We start from the raw sequence: 15,612 nt of genomic DNA on the forward strand, positions 1-15,612 counted from the left end.
GCTTTTGTGCATATTACCAAAGTGTAAGTAAGATGATACAGGAGGATGCAAAGCTCTTTCAATCACTGTTTTATTAGCGTGGGGTTTAAATGACAATATTGAAACAACAGCTGGGGAGACCCGCAGATGGGGAGGGGGATTTCTCTGGCATGACATAGGAATCACTGGCATACATGGGCAATAATAATCAGTCCAACTGTGTACAGACTCCAAAGCTGCACAGGCGTTCACATAGAGATACAGGCTTATAATTTTATGATGCAGCAGTCAATGTCAGTTAATATCATCAACATAGATAACATCAGGTCATAAACCTAGGTATTAAACCAATGAAAATTCTGACCCAATGACGGAGCTCGATAAAAATCAAGAACATCATCACTGAGAGGAGTCTGGATATTGCTAACAAATTTCATAAGAACCAATCCAATAAATGTGGAGACATTTTTACACAAAAACTTCTGATGGTACAAGAAGAAAAGACTTTAGGACAGAGGAATGTATTTAAAACTTGTGGTGATCTGTCCTGTAAATGATGAGACCATTCGCAAGTGTAAATAATTACTAGCATCCCAACCAGGCTTTCTTTTTGTGGAGAAATTGATCTCAAATTTTAATCAAGACATCGTTTTTCATTAAACTCCAACCCTAGTAACCCATTAAAAAAAGTTGTTGGTTCCTTCACTCAAGTATGAAAACTTTAAATGGTCATGTAAGGATGTGGTGATCGATCAAGGAAGCAAGGGCTTGTAAAACAGGAATGGTACCACCCTGGAAAAAGCTTGCTGAATCAGCTAATGTATAATTCAACAGCCAAAAACTGCACTGGGGTTTTCCCCTTGCTGTTGTATATTTGTGACTCTGGAAGAAGCAGCAAACCCTGTAGGAGTCTAAAACCAACTAGCATTCAAAGGTAGTAAGCCATATGCAATAGTCTTAACTTCTATATATAAGAAATCTGCTTCTGTCATTATCATTTTCTCAAACTTTGAGCTGCAAAGACAAGACAAAGAGCAGCCTGTCACAGGGGAGTGTTCCCAGTAAAAATACCGTTTCAAGGGTACAGCTTGTGCACCTTGCAGAGAAAGATGTGCCTGCTGCTATATTGGGTGGAGAGTGACTAAGGGGAAAAGAAGCTAGGCAGAGGTGACTTTGCTGGCAGTTACAAATCCCAGCCTGTGACACAGCGATTTTTATGCTCAAGTCATTAAAGCATACAGAGTATTTTAAAACAAAAAAAGACCTGTCATCAAATTGTTTGGATGACTTCCACCCAAGCATTGAGCAACAGGCAGAGAGACAAAACAGTTACTGCACCTTTGTAAACTCACAAACTAATGCAGTGACCCCACCTTGTTCAAAAATTATAAACCAAATATTCAAATTTCACCACCCTCTCAAATGTGAAGAGTTGTTGTCCGTTTGCTAATTTCTTCCTGGTCAAAATTATTGGCCGTTGTTATTAGACTTTTAAGCACATTATTTTGAAAATTCAATTTGGTATGATATTTTGAATGTCCACCTTTACTGTATAGCTACCAAACAAAAATACACTTTCATTTGCATTTTATAGCACTTTACAGCCACTTGGAGGCTGTCCTGGTAATATCTGAGCTGTGAACTGCTCTTGGTTGTGTTGAAGCTGTTTTTGGCCATTTTGCTTTCTCTTGCTTTGGAAAAGACTGAATTCAAAGTGGACAAAGATCTGCTTTGTAATGGAATGAAACTAGTGGAGTTCTGAACTTTTCCCCTGTGCTTCCTGGAAATGTATTCTTTTGGTGTGTTGTCCTCTGTTGTTTTCTGCATTTTCGAGCCAGTTAAAAAGGCAGCATTCCTTAAGACAGTTGTCTTTTTGCCACTCTGTGGGACATAGCCAAGTGTAACTTGTTTGTAGTCACATGTCTGATGACATTACATGCATTTTCTCTATAATTGTCAACTTTTCTTAACTAAGTCAATGAATGTTGTCCATAAGTCATGATTTATGACTTCTAAAAATAATCCCATTATTTAGATATTACTCCTTAAAGGCGCATCTTTTTGCCCCAGCAGGTTTTAGTTTTAAGTATCACTTAACAGCCTACCTACAGTAAAACATGTGAAGGTTATGGCATGATGTGGCACTGTTTTGCCATGTCTGATATCGGAGGCGGTAAATGTATGAAAGAAATTATGAAATCACATTACTATTATAGTCTTTTTAGAGCAAAATGTGTTACGCAGTGCCAAAAAACAAGGGTTGAGGTGAGTCAACAACCTGAAGTGTACATCCAAAATCAAATAAGAATGGTTGAAAAGGAAAAGATGGTTTTTTGATGATGATATTTAAACTGGTCAGCAGTAAGCTCTCACTTACTGAGGGCTCACAATTCACCTATTGAAGTACAAGAAGTAGAACCTAACTTGGAGCCCAAAAATATCTGATTATTCCCTTTATTTAGGTAAAAACAGACCTTTGCCAACTTAAGATTGCATCCTCTAAGCACAAAATACAAGGGGCCAGGAGGGAGAGAGGCTGCACAACCTGGTAAGAGCATTGATACATTATCATATTTCTACATAGCAAGACGTCTTTTGCTGTTGCAAAAGCAATGGAAGAGTAGCAGTTACCAACAGAAGCTAGCAAGCGGCTTTAGCATGGCTACAAGTGTTTGAAAGCTGTAGTTATTTTGCAAACTAATATCAACAAAATGATCATTCTTATGTATGAAGTTACTATAAATAAGGTAAAAAAATACTTGCACATTGAGTAATGTGCTTCAAATCGTTACCATTGATCTTTTTTAAGCTCAGTAATCACGCTGTCATCCCACGAGAGCTGAAAGATGTGAAAAGTCTGTTAAACAAGCTGTGATCAAACAGTTTTGCAAGCTTTACACTGGAGCCATGTTACCCTAAAGAGTGCGAGCACAGCATGATTCATGAACCCCTGAGCATGAGGTACTAAGAACTGGCATTAGAGAACTGGGGGGTATTATGTGTTACAGATAAGTTTATATTGCATCTATCTGTCATTCAATGCCCAAGGAATGGACTTTCAGTTCATTGCTCCATGAAGACTATCAGTGTTAAGAAAAAAAACAATGAGTAGAGGTAATAATTTGACTAATCAGTGTGGTTTAAGTATTAAACTTACTACAGAAACAGTCTATCTGAAAGCTTTTATGTTGTAGTTTTCTTTCATCGGTGCATTTGCCTGGCTTTCCCCACCACACTGTACAATAAACCAGACTGGGTACCTTCAGAGTTTAGTCACTGCTACATTCCCACCACAACAAACTGCTCCTTCAAGGCAAAAGCTGGAAGACCAAATTGAGGCCACGAGGAAAGCTATGTTTATATGCCTGCCATGCTGAAAAGTCAGACAGTTTGGTTTATGGCTGTAGGAAGAGATAGAGATCAGAGAAGGTGTCAGCTGCTGAGTCGGCTGCCTATTCCCCGGCTCCTCTTCCCTCTCTCCCAGGAACCCAACACCAAACCAGGCCACCAGGACCGAGCAGAAGAATGTGAGGAATTCTCTCAGCACATTTGCTCACTGCTTTGCACGTTCTCACCCCTGTGGGATGAAAACCATGCCGCCGGCACTGAGGATGCATCCACCTTGCTCCACCGTGACTGTGCGCAAGGGTGGGCGAGAGGCAGCAATGAGCAGAGGATCAAGGCAATTTGGCTGACGGGTGGAAGAGAGCGTCAGGAATGGCAGACTGCTGAGAGAGTGAGTCATCTTGGACAGAGCTGCTGTCATCTTGCCAGTACAACAAAGATCAGATCGTTTATTTTTGTCACGGCCCCTGCTGGATGAAATCTAAACCCACAAGGAGTTGATCAAAGGTTCTGGCACGCTGCCTGTCTTGGAGAGCAACTAATAACAAATGACATTCAAGAAAGATCCAGAAGAATCGGTGGTTTGTTTCATAAACAAAGTGATTAAACATAGTCTAAAATACTTGGAAACAGGAGTGCTTTTCCTGCACTGGCATCCAGTTGAGTGCTTGGCCTGAAAACAGAGAGCTCGTTTCAGATCTGAGCAAGAACAGGATAAAGGCTGAAACATGGAAGCAGTGAGGTACCGCAGATGACCTGGCAGAGAGTGACTGGTTGGTGATTGAGAAAAAGGAGCAGCTGTGTGAGGGAGTAGCGTCTTACTGCGACCTGCAGGAAAGTGGAATTGGACCATCCAACGATGCCTACATCCAAGTCATTTATCATGTTACTCTGGAAGCCATGTCTCCTAACCCCTAACCCTGCCCCCTAACCTCAACCAGTTGAATTGGATGTGGGAGGAGTTGGATTTGAGCAAAGTTGAATGATCCAGCCGCAAGTAGCCGCCACACGTACTTGGTGTGAGCAGATGAATGGGTTCAGTGATTACCCGAGTTGGCAAACTCAGTAGTGGCAACTAGTGGGCAGGTGTGGAATAAGAAGAGAAAGAAGGATGGATGAAGCACTGTGTGGAAAAGATAGTTCTGTTTTTATACTCATTCCCATAACTCTTGGACGTTTTCATATCCTCCAAAAGCAGATATTTAACTTTTCACATGAGCTGTGATTTGGAAACAAAACTATAAATCAATAGATAAAGAAGAACAGAAGTAATCCCAACTTGAGCTAAGATGTACGGTTAATAAATCAAATAGCAGTTTGAAGTAAAGTTGTGCAACCTGCATCAACTTTCCTCTCTCAATGTGGAAATTTCAACCCACCACTCTGACATGTGGACATCGCCCTCTGGTGTCAAACAGTTGTTAGGACATGCTGTTCGCTGTCTGGAGGGGGGATAATAACTCACTGCATTGCAGCACTGAGACACTGGCAAATGGTTTGAATGAGATCAATGACACTTTTAGAGTAAAACTACTATGAATAAAACTTTCAAGAAATGTTTTATTTTCCCTCTTAAAAATATATCATTTGTTTGCATAGCATATGAGGTAAATCTTTGAGTGAGTGAGTGTTAGTAAAGGCATAATGGCTTCACAAGATGCTTTATATTCTGTCCAGATGCTCTGCTAAACATAGTAAAAAAAAAACTGTGTCACCCTCTGCATTGCAGGTGGTGAATCTCAGCAGAATATCAAAATTAGGAAGAATATTATAAAGATATCAGCTAGACTTTACACTGAGTTTCTCCACTTAATTGTGCCTTCATTATTCCACAGTTGAAAGTAATTCATATTTTCGATATACTGGAAAATATTACATGTTTCATCAGCAGTATAAATCATTTGTGAAAAGTAGAGTCACAATCATTACTAAGTGCTCAGAGAGCCTGCTGCTAACTGAAGTAGTTGGGCACTTAGTTAGCTTTAAAAGATGGTTGTGTGGCTTGTTGGACGCAGGGGAGCAGGGTACTTTGCTGGAAGTGCACAGCAGAGAGTCTGAGATAGCTGATCTATCAACAAATGGGGAGCAGTGATATCACAGCATCCCAGGCACGATGACATATTAGTCACAGAAGCCTCGTGTGCTTGTATCCTTTTGCCTGTGACCTGCCTATTAAAAGGTCACCCTAATGAGATTGCTCCTGAGGTGGCCTTCAAGTGCCACACTGGAGTGCAGGAAACAATGCTGTGTTACAGATGCTATTTTGAATGGTGTCACAGTGCTGCACTGGCAGCGTTGAATTTTTGCCGGCCCTTTGATGCTGTTTATAGCTTTATCATCTTGTCAGCACATATAATCATCCTGAAAATGTCTCATGTCTCAAACATTTTTGTCTCTGCGCTATTCTTAAGCACAAATCTGCTTAGAAGTAGCCCATTGCAAATTTTTGTCAAACTGCTAACTTCTCACAGTGGTTCTACCTCAACAACCTGCGATTTCAATTTACTTTGTTTTCCATTTTCAAACTTGTTCTTAGCCTCAATTGGTACTGGATCTAGTTATCTGTACCTGGTTAAAGGTTTTGGTTATGTCTAAGAGGGTCGGGGGGTCATCCCCGACATTACCAAGCTGCCACTTGAACAAGGTCGATGACCCTTTCTGCTACTGGGACAAAGTACCATGGATGACCTTGTGCTCTGACCGCAGCTTCCTAAAAAACTTATGCAGATATGATATGATATGCAGGAAAAGAATTTCACTGTGCAGCATTGTAACATTAAGGGCCGCTTCTTCTTCAGGATATTTCAATGACTAAAACTAATGTTTTGCTTTAAACGTGTCAAAGTGAAAAAGTGTTAGAATTATTTTCTTTTTACCTTTTTTTTTCTTGAGGATGCCTAGATAATTTTTTCGGGGCATTAAAAGTTGTTCAAATGAGACGAGTTCAAATAGGCCACAATATGTGGGTTCATATCTTATTGGAATTGGAATAACAAGTTCCCAACTTGTAAACACAGTTACTGTCGCCATCAAGGGCATAATTACAACTATGATTATTTTTCTTTTTTAGTTTGTTATAAGCTCAGCTTGGTATGTAGAAAGGCTTCAAAACAAAACAAACCAAGATGCTTCACTTAGTAATTAAACCCAAATTGTATCTAGAGAACATTTTAATTCTCAGATGACCATCTCTAAAGTCATAAAACAACTTGACATGAAGTTGTTCACACTGCAACTTTTTCTATGTCTCCCATCCATCTTGTATGATGTATAATCATGTGGACTTGGTTTCATTTAAGGGGGTCACAATGCAAAAGAGATGCTCTTAGATGCTTTAATAAACTCCAAACCTGACTGAACAACACTCCCTATGCCTTCAGGTCACCCGCAGTCCCTTGACTGTAACAATAAATAAGATTTAGAATAAAGTAAATCAATTACTCTGGGATATGCCATATCAATGTGCGCAAGCCCACACTTACTAAAATCTCTTCGTGATTGTCCCATCCTTACAATTAGCTTCATGGCTACTGAGTGTGTACTCCAAAAACAGAAGAAAAATCTTCGAAAGCATGTACTTAAGAAGACGAGGTCTTAAACAACAAACTCCGGAAGCCACTGATTGACAGATTTGTCTGCCCACTCTGGTCCACCGGCTGCAGCCGTGGCTATGCTGCGGTTGCCAAAGCTCCACGCCTGAGGACATCTGACGCAGGGCCATTTCTAGGTTACAACAACAACACCACGCTGGAACAACTGCAACGCCGGATATCCGAAACACTAAAAGCTCATCAGAACATATTTAGTTTGAGGTTTGTAAATAACTTTTGGCCCCTACAAATGACTTTACTCTTTTTGTCTGCATGAACAACTAAAAATAAATCCAACTTGTAGCACAATAACACAGTTTATGTATAGCAACAGTAGGAGGAAAAAAACAAATCACCTCTTTTATTACATTAATAGCAGCTTTGCATGTTATTCATGCAAGACATGACAAATCTTATGCATATTTCCCAAAATATCTCTGTAGTAAAGAAGCTGTCTGTTTATTCCTTCAACGTGTGTGGAATGTAAATAACAACATTGCAGTCTCCCGTCTGCGGAACAACCATACAGGGACATCTGCACTGGACTTAAAGAGCCCCACACAAACTACCACTCTGAGATGCTATACGCTACATAATGATGGCATTCACATAAGTGGTTTAAGGGGGGAAAATGGCCTCCTGACCACTTCCAACTTACAAGTTCAAATTAAGACCACTGATGACCTCACCACTACCAACTGGGCCACTAAGTTAAGCTGCATCTCTTTACAATATGGTCTGGTGATACTGCTTGTTTGCAAATTTGTAGAAAATAGCAATTAAATCTGACAAGTGAAAAAAAAAAACATGATTGATTGATTTTCTCTGATACTTGCAGATATCTACTTTATATACAGTGTGCAGCGCCTTTTCTCTACAATGACACGCTGATAAACTTATATGGGGAAATGTGGGGGTTTGTGTCTTGCCCAAGGTCACTTTTACATGTGGAGCACAGGGAATCAAATATCGAGTCCTCTGGCTGGAGGGCAAACACCAGCTGAGCCATGACCACCAAATTAATCATAACATCTGGATAAAATTTGATTGGATTGTTTTCAGGATGACAAACTACAAACTACAGAAGGTTTATACTCAGGTGTATCACCAGTAACTATTGAAACAGGACAGTTTATTGGTTTGGCTTATGAGAAAATGAGTTTCTTTCTGTTCTTTTTTCTGTCATTGTTGTCTGTTTGTTCATTTACTATTTCCTGAATTTGATTTGGAGGAGTTTAGAAAATGATTTCTGTTTATTTATTAAAAAACAATTAACTTCTAATAAATTCCTCTAGCTTGATCACTATAAAGAAGACTATGAGTTCACAACAATGTTAGAAGATAAAACCTGTGTGATCTTTGTCATCTCACTTTAGTCTTTTTGCCTGATGACATTTGATAATTAGAAATAAAAATTGAGAGGAAATATCATTACCCCGTTACCCTGAGCTGGATGAAGTGGGCATAGAAAATGGATGGATGGTTATGCCATTACTTTAGCTTGTGTTTAGTCATAAAGCAACGTGTTCGGCAAACCAGATAAAATTTAGGGCATCAAGACATTCATCCATGAAACTGAATGACAGCCCATGTAATTGTTGTTGGTAAGGGTAAATAAAAGTGACTATTCCTCAAATAGGGTAAAAATTAAATGAAAAAAACTATTCCAGTACTCTAAGAGAGAAGAAACAGATGGATGCACACCAAAAATGTACAATATTCCAATGCCTAATTCGATATTTGGATGTATTTAGTGTCACATGTCGAAGTGTTTTAAATTCACAGAGTACATAGCATTTACTGGCCACATTTTAAGATGTATTTCTACTTTTAGTTTAGTGAACAATGTATGTTTTACATTTGACTTTCTTTAGGAACGTAGAATGCAGGGGTGTAGGCGTAACCATTTTCACCATAGAAACATAAATCTAAATAACTTATCTGCATTTAGAAATAAATGTATATATTAAGAAGTGCTAGATAGTGGAAACGGTCATCTCACGATTACTTTAAGGAAAAGATAATGTAGCGTTTTGATTAATCAGGCAGTCAACATGTCATCTATCCTTACTGCAGCTGTTGTGACATTGTCACAAACAAAATGTAAACATCTATATGTGTGAATGGAAGCGTGACGTTGTGACCGCAGTGTTTGCATGACTCGAGGGGATATTTTGGTCACAGCTGTAGGCAGTGCTGGAGGAGTTTAGGAATGTGTGACCACAGGACCTTTTGGCCCCACGGCTGCTTGTCTTCCTTCCTTTTCTGGGTCCAAAGACATGGACCATCACATCCCTGAGCGTCTCCTCCAGGTCCACAGTGTGACAAACCGCAGCTGACAGCCACCCACACACAAACTGGAAAATGACAACCCTTGGTACAGCGGCTGCTCTCTTAGAAGGGCAGTAAAAATGGAGAGATTTCAGTTTAACTGCACTTCAGAAGGAGCTGTGATTGCTTCCGCCCTGGGTGTGGGCGACTGGGCAGCTGGGGACGTGTCAGGTTCATGTCAATCATCCGGTCAGACTCTGGACCTCTGATCGGAAGCCCTGCAGCATCAGGTTTATGCTGCCATCTGCTGGACTGCTTCTTTGAGCTCGCTAAGTGACAAAAATGCTGCCATGTCCAGCAAGTAAAATGGAGATGTTGTTTCTTGGGCAACACTACAGTGATATCTTCATATCATATCACAAAGAACATCAGATAAGATCAGATAAGTCGATGGGTGAAATATGATATGCAATCCAGTTATCAACACTGTCCAGTAAGATGTTTGTAAAAGTACATAAATCCATCAATCCATTCATCCTCTAAAGCTGCTTAATCCTGTTCAGGGTCACAGTAGGGTTGGAGCCTATCCTGGCTGTCATTGGGTGAGAGGCAGGATACACCCCGGACAGCTCATGTATATACATTTTATTTTGAATATATGAATCATTAGTCATGGTCTATAGACACTATTTCTAGTACTCTGTATCTTAAATATATATTTGTGGGGTTTTTTCAAGATGCCTCTAAACATATTTTAAGTCAGTGATGTTTATTGCTTTAAGTCTCGCCCCTACCTCCACCCACATGTGAAATTGTGCAAACTTAGGTTTGGCAGCCTGGTAATGTTGATGTGGAATGACTAACTGATATACTTTATTAGGCATGCAGCATTTCAAAATGTCCAAAGGAAATGTTTACTCCCCATAACAGGAAGCATATGTTGTTGTCACCTTATGTTTACTGAGACGATCAGCGAAGTCTCAAAGGGTGATGTCATTTTGGTATAAATAATCACAGCTAAGCATAGACGTAAATCCTACTGATACTTGATTTAATAGGTCCTAAAGTCAGTTTATCAGTGAGGCTGAAGATGATGTTTTCATCAAGTATATTGTTTAACATATCTCAGGGAATTTTTGGACAACAGGGTACCCGGCAAGATGTTGAGTCAGGTTACTAATCGTGGTCAATTTAAGGTTAACGTATAAAGAAATGCATCAATACTTAGAGAACTGCTGTGTGCCATGCAGTAATTAGTAGGAATGATGATATCATTTTTTTTTTTATAAACAGGGGTCAGGAGTGATCACTCTGAAGTGTCGTTAGTTCCTGAGCACAAATTACAGAGCACTTTTTGTATTGACATAAATCCATTGAATTACAAGAAAATGTATAATCCAAGGACTTGGGTTACTTCAAAATCAAATATTGTAAATATAGCACTGCATACTACGATATAGTCACAAAAAATTTGCACAGTACTGCTGTAAACATCTAAAAGCGCTTTCAGAATATATAAAATCTGTTTATCATATTCAATTCACTTTCAGGTGGTCAAATCAATTGATATTCATGAAATAACATAGAGGCACAAGCTGCAGGTATACTGTGTGTATTCTAAAACTCACTCACAATCATTCCTATTTTGTGTATTCGTTGCTGTCGTCTTTGCTCTTGTCAGACAATTAGCACAATGTTTTAAGTATAAATAAAAAGTGGCTTAGTTTGCATTACAAACAAAAAAAAAACACTTGGCATTCAGAACTGGTGAAATAAAATGTATCCAGTAAAAACATGCTGACACTTATAAATCTACAGGAATTATTCTTTTTTTCCCTCCTAATTTGTTGAAAGAGGTCATTTTAATGTTAATCGCGCATTCTTTAAATGCATTATTATGGGTTGAATTTAGTTACTTACTGTAAGTAATCTGTTTTGCATACTCTTGATTATGTGTTTGCCATTACTACCACCATGTGAAATTCCCACTGCAAACGTCAAACTCCATATGATAAATACGTATACAGGACTGCATAACTGACTCTAATACACGTAAACTATACACATTGCAAACCATGTTTTTTAACCAAGTGGATACATTTAGCATGAATTTGAAAAAGATCTCTAACAGTTTTGCAGTGATTGTGTGTTCTTTCGTGGAGTTGTTGTGAGAATTTTGTTACAATCTTGATACTTGTTAAAACATGTTTTGTGTTCTAATGTACAAATATGTCTGTATGTATTGAACATGATTTTGGAGGTTAGTCTTACAGTCTGTGTATAAGGACATTATCCTGAAGGTCAGTATGCAGGGTCGCTGCATACATAAAGACAGTTTTGGTGTAAGCATGTTCTTACAATATAAACAAATACCCAAAATGAAATGTGATGTGGTATCAACTTCACATAATTTATTATTTACCCTTTTATCAGTATGACTTTAAATTACAGTTTCCGGAAACAATACAAATATCTGGTTCCCCTAAGATTGTAACGTTACACAAAAACGTATTGTACGGCCCTGGCAGACTTCCTATGGTTACAACACGACGGTCAGTACAAGCAGATTCAACACTTTTTTGTGCCTATTTTAAGGGGAAAAAACCCACCATTTATTGAATGCCATTTTGAATTACAAAGTGAGTCTATGTTTGTGTTTCTTTTTTGTAGAAGAAAGATATTTGCTGTTTTGGTTTAATCAACTAATATGGACGAATCTGCTTCCGGCGTTCGTCAGCTTGGTCAACCGAACGTCACTTCTCGTCAGTTCAGGCGGGCTGGTTGAAAACAGAGGACGAGCTTTGCTTCGCTGTTGGATAACTAAAGTGTCGTGAGTCGGTTAGTTGTTTCGTTAATCAGTTATAACAGACACACTTCACTTAACCGCATGTAAAGCTTTAAGCTATTAACGAGTAAAGCTCCGTTAGCATCTTGTCATAGCAAGTGTTAGCGCGTGCCTTTTAGCTTTACAGCAGACATTAGAGCAGATGTAGCGGCTAACAAGTCGTTATCTGTGGCTGAATAAAAAGCGGTATCAACTTTTTTTTTTTTTTTTTCAAGCTATGGACCGAACATCGAGGTGAGCAGGCACTTTCATCTGAGCCAGTTTGTGTCCACTTAGCTCAGATTATTGTTTAAACCCGTTGATGTTGACCCGTTATTTGTTGTTCACACACAGGAGGACAAAGCCTGTGAATTACTGTGAAGCCAAGGACTTTGAAGATGGTGAGTTGGCACAAATCTTGGAGCTCACCCACAAATGTCATCGAAGTTTGCCAAATTGTCAAGCACCACAACTTATCATTGGCAGGAGTTTGCGCACGTCGACCTCTTGTTGTCATCCCTTTGAAATATTTGAAGCATCAAAACGAGCACTAATCTGTCATAGAAATTGGTTTGATCAGTATTCTTTATTGGTTTTAGAATAATATGACTCTTTCTGTACAAAACTGACATACGATCAAGGCAAGAAAATAAAGTTTGCAGAAAATTGCACCTATAATCGAGACAATATATTCATTTAAAAGTTTAAACCTGTTACATTTGGTCAGTTTTGTTGTTTGAAAATAGTCGCTGTTATATGAGCATTGCATTGATGCAGAATCAGGACAGTCTGAGTGAAGAGGCATTTTGTTGCTATAGTGACATAGCCAGGTCAAAGGCGAGCCACTTTTATGACTGAAAACTCTATGGTGAACATGTCCTGCTAAGCCATTAACCCTTTTTTTTGTGAGTGGTCAACATGACTATAAAACACTCTATACATACAGTGTATTTACCATTTGTATTGGCTTCCTATGGGCAGAATTAACACAACTAAAAAACATTCATTGAGTAAGAAAAACCAACAGTGCTGCCAGGCATTGCTCTTCTGCCAAAAAGCCCAAGAATCTTTTAATACACAATGTGTTGCATAATAATGAAAAGCCAGCTCCCTCTCTCAACAAAGATGCCTCCATATTCTGCCCTTTCGATGACAGATGACGACTTTGCCTGTGTGAAAGCTCCACCAAGCAAAAAGGCCAGGGAGGACGTGAGGCAGGAACAGAAGAAATCTTCAAGCAAGTCCTCCAGTGAGGAGACCAACTCCCAATCCACGCAGAGCGAGAAGAGCAGGTGGGTGGCACCAGTTTGTTCAGGTAAAGGTGAAGCCTCATGTCAGCTCAGACTGAGCCATAACAGAGAAAAAACTCCAAATGACTTTTGCATGAATTACAAAATGAGTCTGTTTTTGTAGGTTTAATGTATGAAATGTGCAAATGGCCAGTCAACAAAGTAGAGATGGGTGGCTAATTTAACTAAACTAGCAGTAACAAGCTAATTTTTGGATTGAATTACAAGATCTGTGGATTCACACAAATTTACTTGCACAAAAAGATGTTTTTTTTTAGTGCAGCGTCTGTAGTTTTGCTTTCATACCTATTTTTAGAATGCTGTCCTACTCTGTTCAGTATGATAAAGACACAAGAGTAACTCTGTAGAGATGCCTGGTGTTGGCTTTTACATTGCAACAAATTCTCACATAGGCTCATATGATGCAATGAGCTCACTGGGGGCAGTGCAGAAATAGATGTCCTGTAATACGAGTTGGGTGATAGTCAGCATGCTGTAACAGAAGTCGGCTCCAGTTAAGTGTGGCCATGCAACAGACATGATTTACTGTATTCTACGGAAAGTTTTTATTCACAAATACATATGCCAAATTGATATTTTAGGCCACTTGTGTACACTCTGAGGTAGAAACACATGGGGCGTGTGATTGTTTGTTTCCAAGCGTCACTAAACAAGTGCATAACTGTTGAAAAGATTATTTCTGAAACATTTTGCCTGTAGAGTATTTTGAATTGATGCTGATCACTAACTTAAGGCCACAGAAAGACTTAAAGTCTGTATTATCTTTTTACTTACCGTATGTTTATGGATCAGCTCCTAAAGAAACCCAATAGCTGTTTACTGAGAAGTAAAAACAAAAAAAAAAGTTGGAACAACTTCAACCTCGTGAACATTTGATTTTTCACAGAAAGCCGCTGGATGAGAAGTTGCTTGATAGAGATCTTGAGGCAGCCATCACACTTTCCTTGCTCAATGGCGCAGATGGATTAAAGGAGGAGTCTCCCGCCAGTAAAGGTGTGCCACGCCCCTTTAAAATGAAGATTGCGCCCGTGTTTTCAAAGAATTCTAACTTATTATGACTCACATTTATCCAGCAGATGTCAAAGCTGAAATCCCCATTGATGAAAACACAGATCCGACCTCTTTGCATCTGTCCAACTGTAGTGTGGATGGTGCAGTTATGGGTAAATCTTCTATTTTCATTCATATTAATATGTTTGCCACCATTTAATCCTTCAATTTAAATTTTCTTATTATTATTTTTAAATCTATTTTTTTATCAGGCTTGGACGAAATCACACCAGAAAAACAGTCACCTGCCTCTGCAAGACAGAGGAAGTCTTCCTCTAAAGCTGCTGAGGTGAAAAGAAAAAGTGATGATGACGATGAGGACTATCGGCCCAAACTGGCACCAGGTTTGAAATGTTTCATGGCTTCATTAGGAGTGTGGTAACTGCTTTTTCTTGTCTTTTGTGCCCTAACGGTAATGCATTTACAGATTCCGAAAGCGATGAAGATTTCAGTGAGCCAGCTGACAGTGAAGATGAGGAATTTACTGTAAAGAAAGCCAGCAAGGCTAAAAAGAATGAGAAAGGAACCAAGAAAAACCAAACCAAACCAGCGCCTGCTTCTAAAAAAGAAAAGCACCCATCGAAGCCATTAAAGTCTAAATCACAGACAGCAGGTATGTTGCTGAGGTTTGTCAAAGATGTTTCTGCTGTGGTTGTAGAGTCACTTGGCCATTGTTATGAGAACCTCTTTGTTCTCCTGTACAGCAGTTTCCACGCCAACGAGAAGCCCTCCACCAGCTAAACTGACCCCAAGACCTGGTTCATCCTGCTCAGTTTCCACATCAAAGTCTGCAGTCTCTCTGAGCCCAGCAGGGGGCAGAATACCCAAGTGGAACCCACCAGGTACATATGTGAATAACAGCTCTGCCACATTACTCCTGGGGAGTTAGTTGAAGTATGCTGCCATAGAATTGGAAGCTGATTGTGTAACTGTGTTGCTCCTCAGCTCAAATTGGTAAAAGTCCGATGTCGTCCCAGAGTTCAGCAGCGAAGTCTCCGGGTCAGGGTCTGCGACTGGGACTGTCCCGCCGTGTTCGAGTCAAACCTCTTCACCCCAGCGTTGCAAGTCACTGAACTGATAACCTGTCAGTGTTTCAGAGTGTCAGGGAACACCAGTTCTTACTGTCTGTTTTTGTTCGTTTGTCATTTTTAAGCACATGCTCGGATATACTGATTTCTGTCTTTTATAGATGATTTCAGCACTAGATGTCACCTCTTTTGTTCTCCTGATTTAAGAATAACAT

The 15,612-nt window shown here is 39.4% G+C and overlaps 1 protein-coding gene across 1 annotated transcript; it reads left to right on the plus strand.

The window, feature by feature from the left end:
- The first annotated feature begins 12,331 nt into the window (after positions 1–12,331).
- On the plus strand, positions 12,332–15,542 carry rad51ap1 (RAD51 associated protein 1). The gene is made up of 8 exons (XM_072377339.1): positions 12,332–12,410; positions 13,166–13,301; positions 14,206–14,312; positions 14,393–14,482; positions 14,582–14,713; positions 14,797–14,982; positions 15,074–15,211; positions 15,315–15,542. The coding sequence occupies exons 1-8, from the start codon at positions 12,332–12,334 to the stop codon at positions 15,440–15,442; spliced, it is 996 nt and encodes a 331-aa protein (XP_072233440.1). The 3' UTR covers positions 15,443–15,542.
- The last annotated feature ends 70 nt before the right edge of the window (positions 15,543–15,612 follow it).

The sequence above is a fragment of the Leuresthes tenuis genome, unplaced genomic scaffold (assembly GCF_036924035.1).
Source record: "Leuresthes tenuis unplaced genomic scaffold, fLeuTen1.0.hap1 SCAF_23, whole genome shotgun sequence".
Classification (NCBI taxonomy): domain Eukaryota; kingdom Metazoa; phylum Chordata; class Actinopteri; order Atheriniformes; family Atherinopsidae; genus Leuresthes; species Leuresthes tenuis.

Bases quoted from the DNA above. Each gene is read 5' to 3' on its own strand.
- rad51ap1 (XM_072377339.1), top strand. From the start codon at position 12,332: ATGTTGACCCGTTATTTGTTGTTCACACACAGGAGGACAAAGCCTGTG. The intron at 14,714-14,796 runs GTTTGAAATGTT...ATGCATTTACAG, and splicing joins TCGGCCCAAACTGGCACCAG to ATTCCGAAAGCGATGAAGAT. The intron at 14,983-15,073 runs GTATGTTGCTGA...TCTCCTGTACAG, and splicing joins GTCTAAATCACAGACAGCAG to CAGTTTCCACGCCAACGAGA.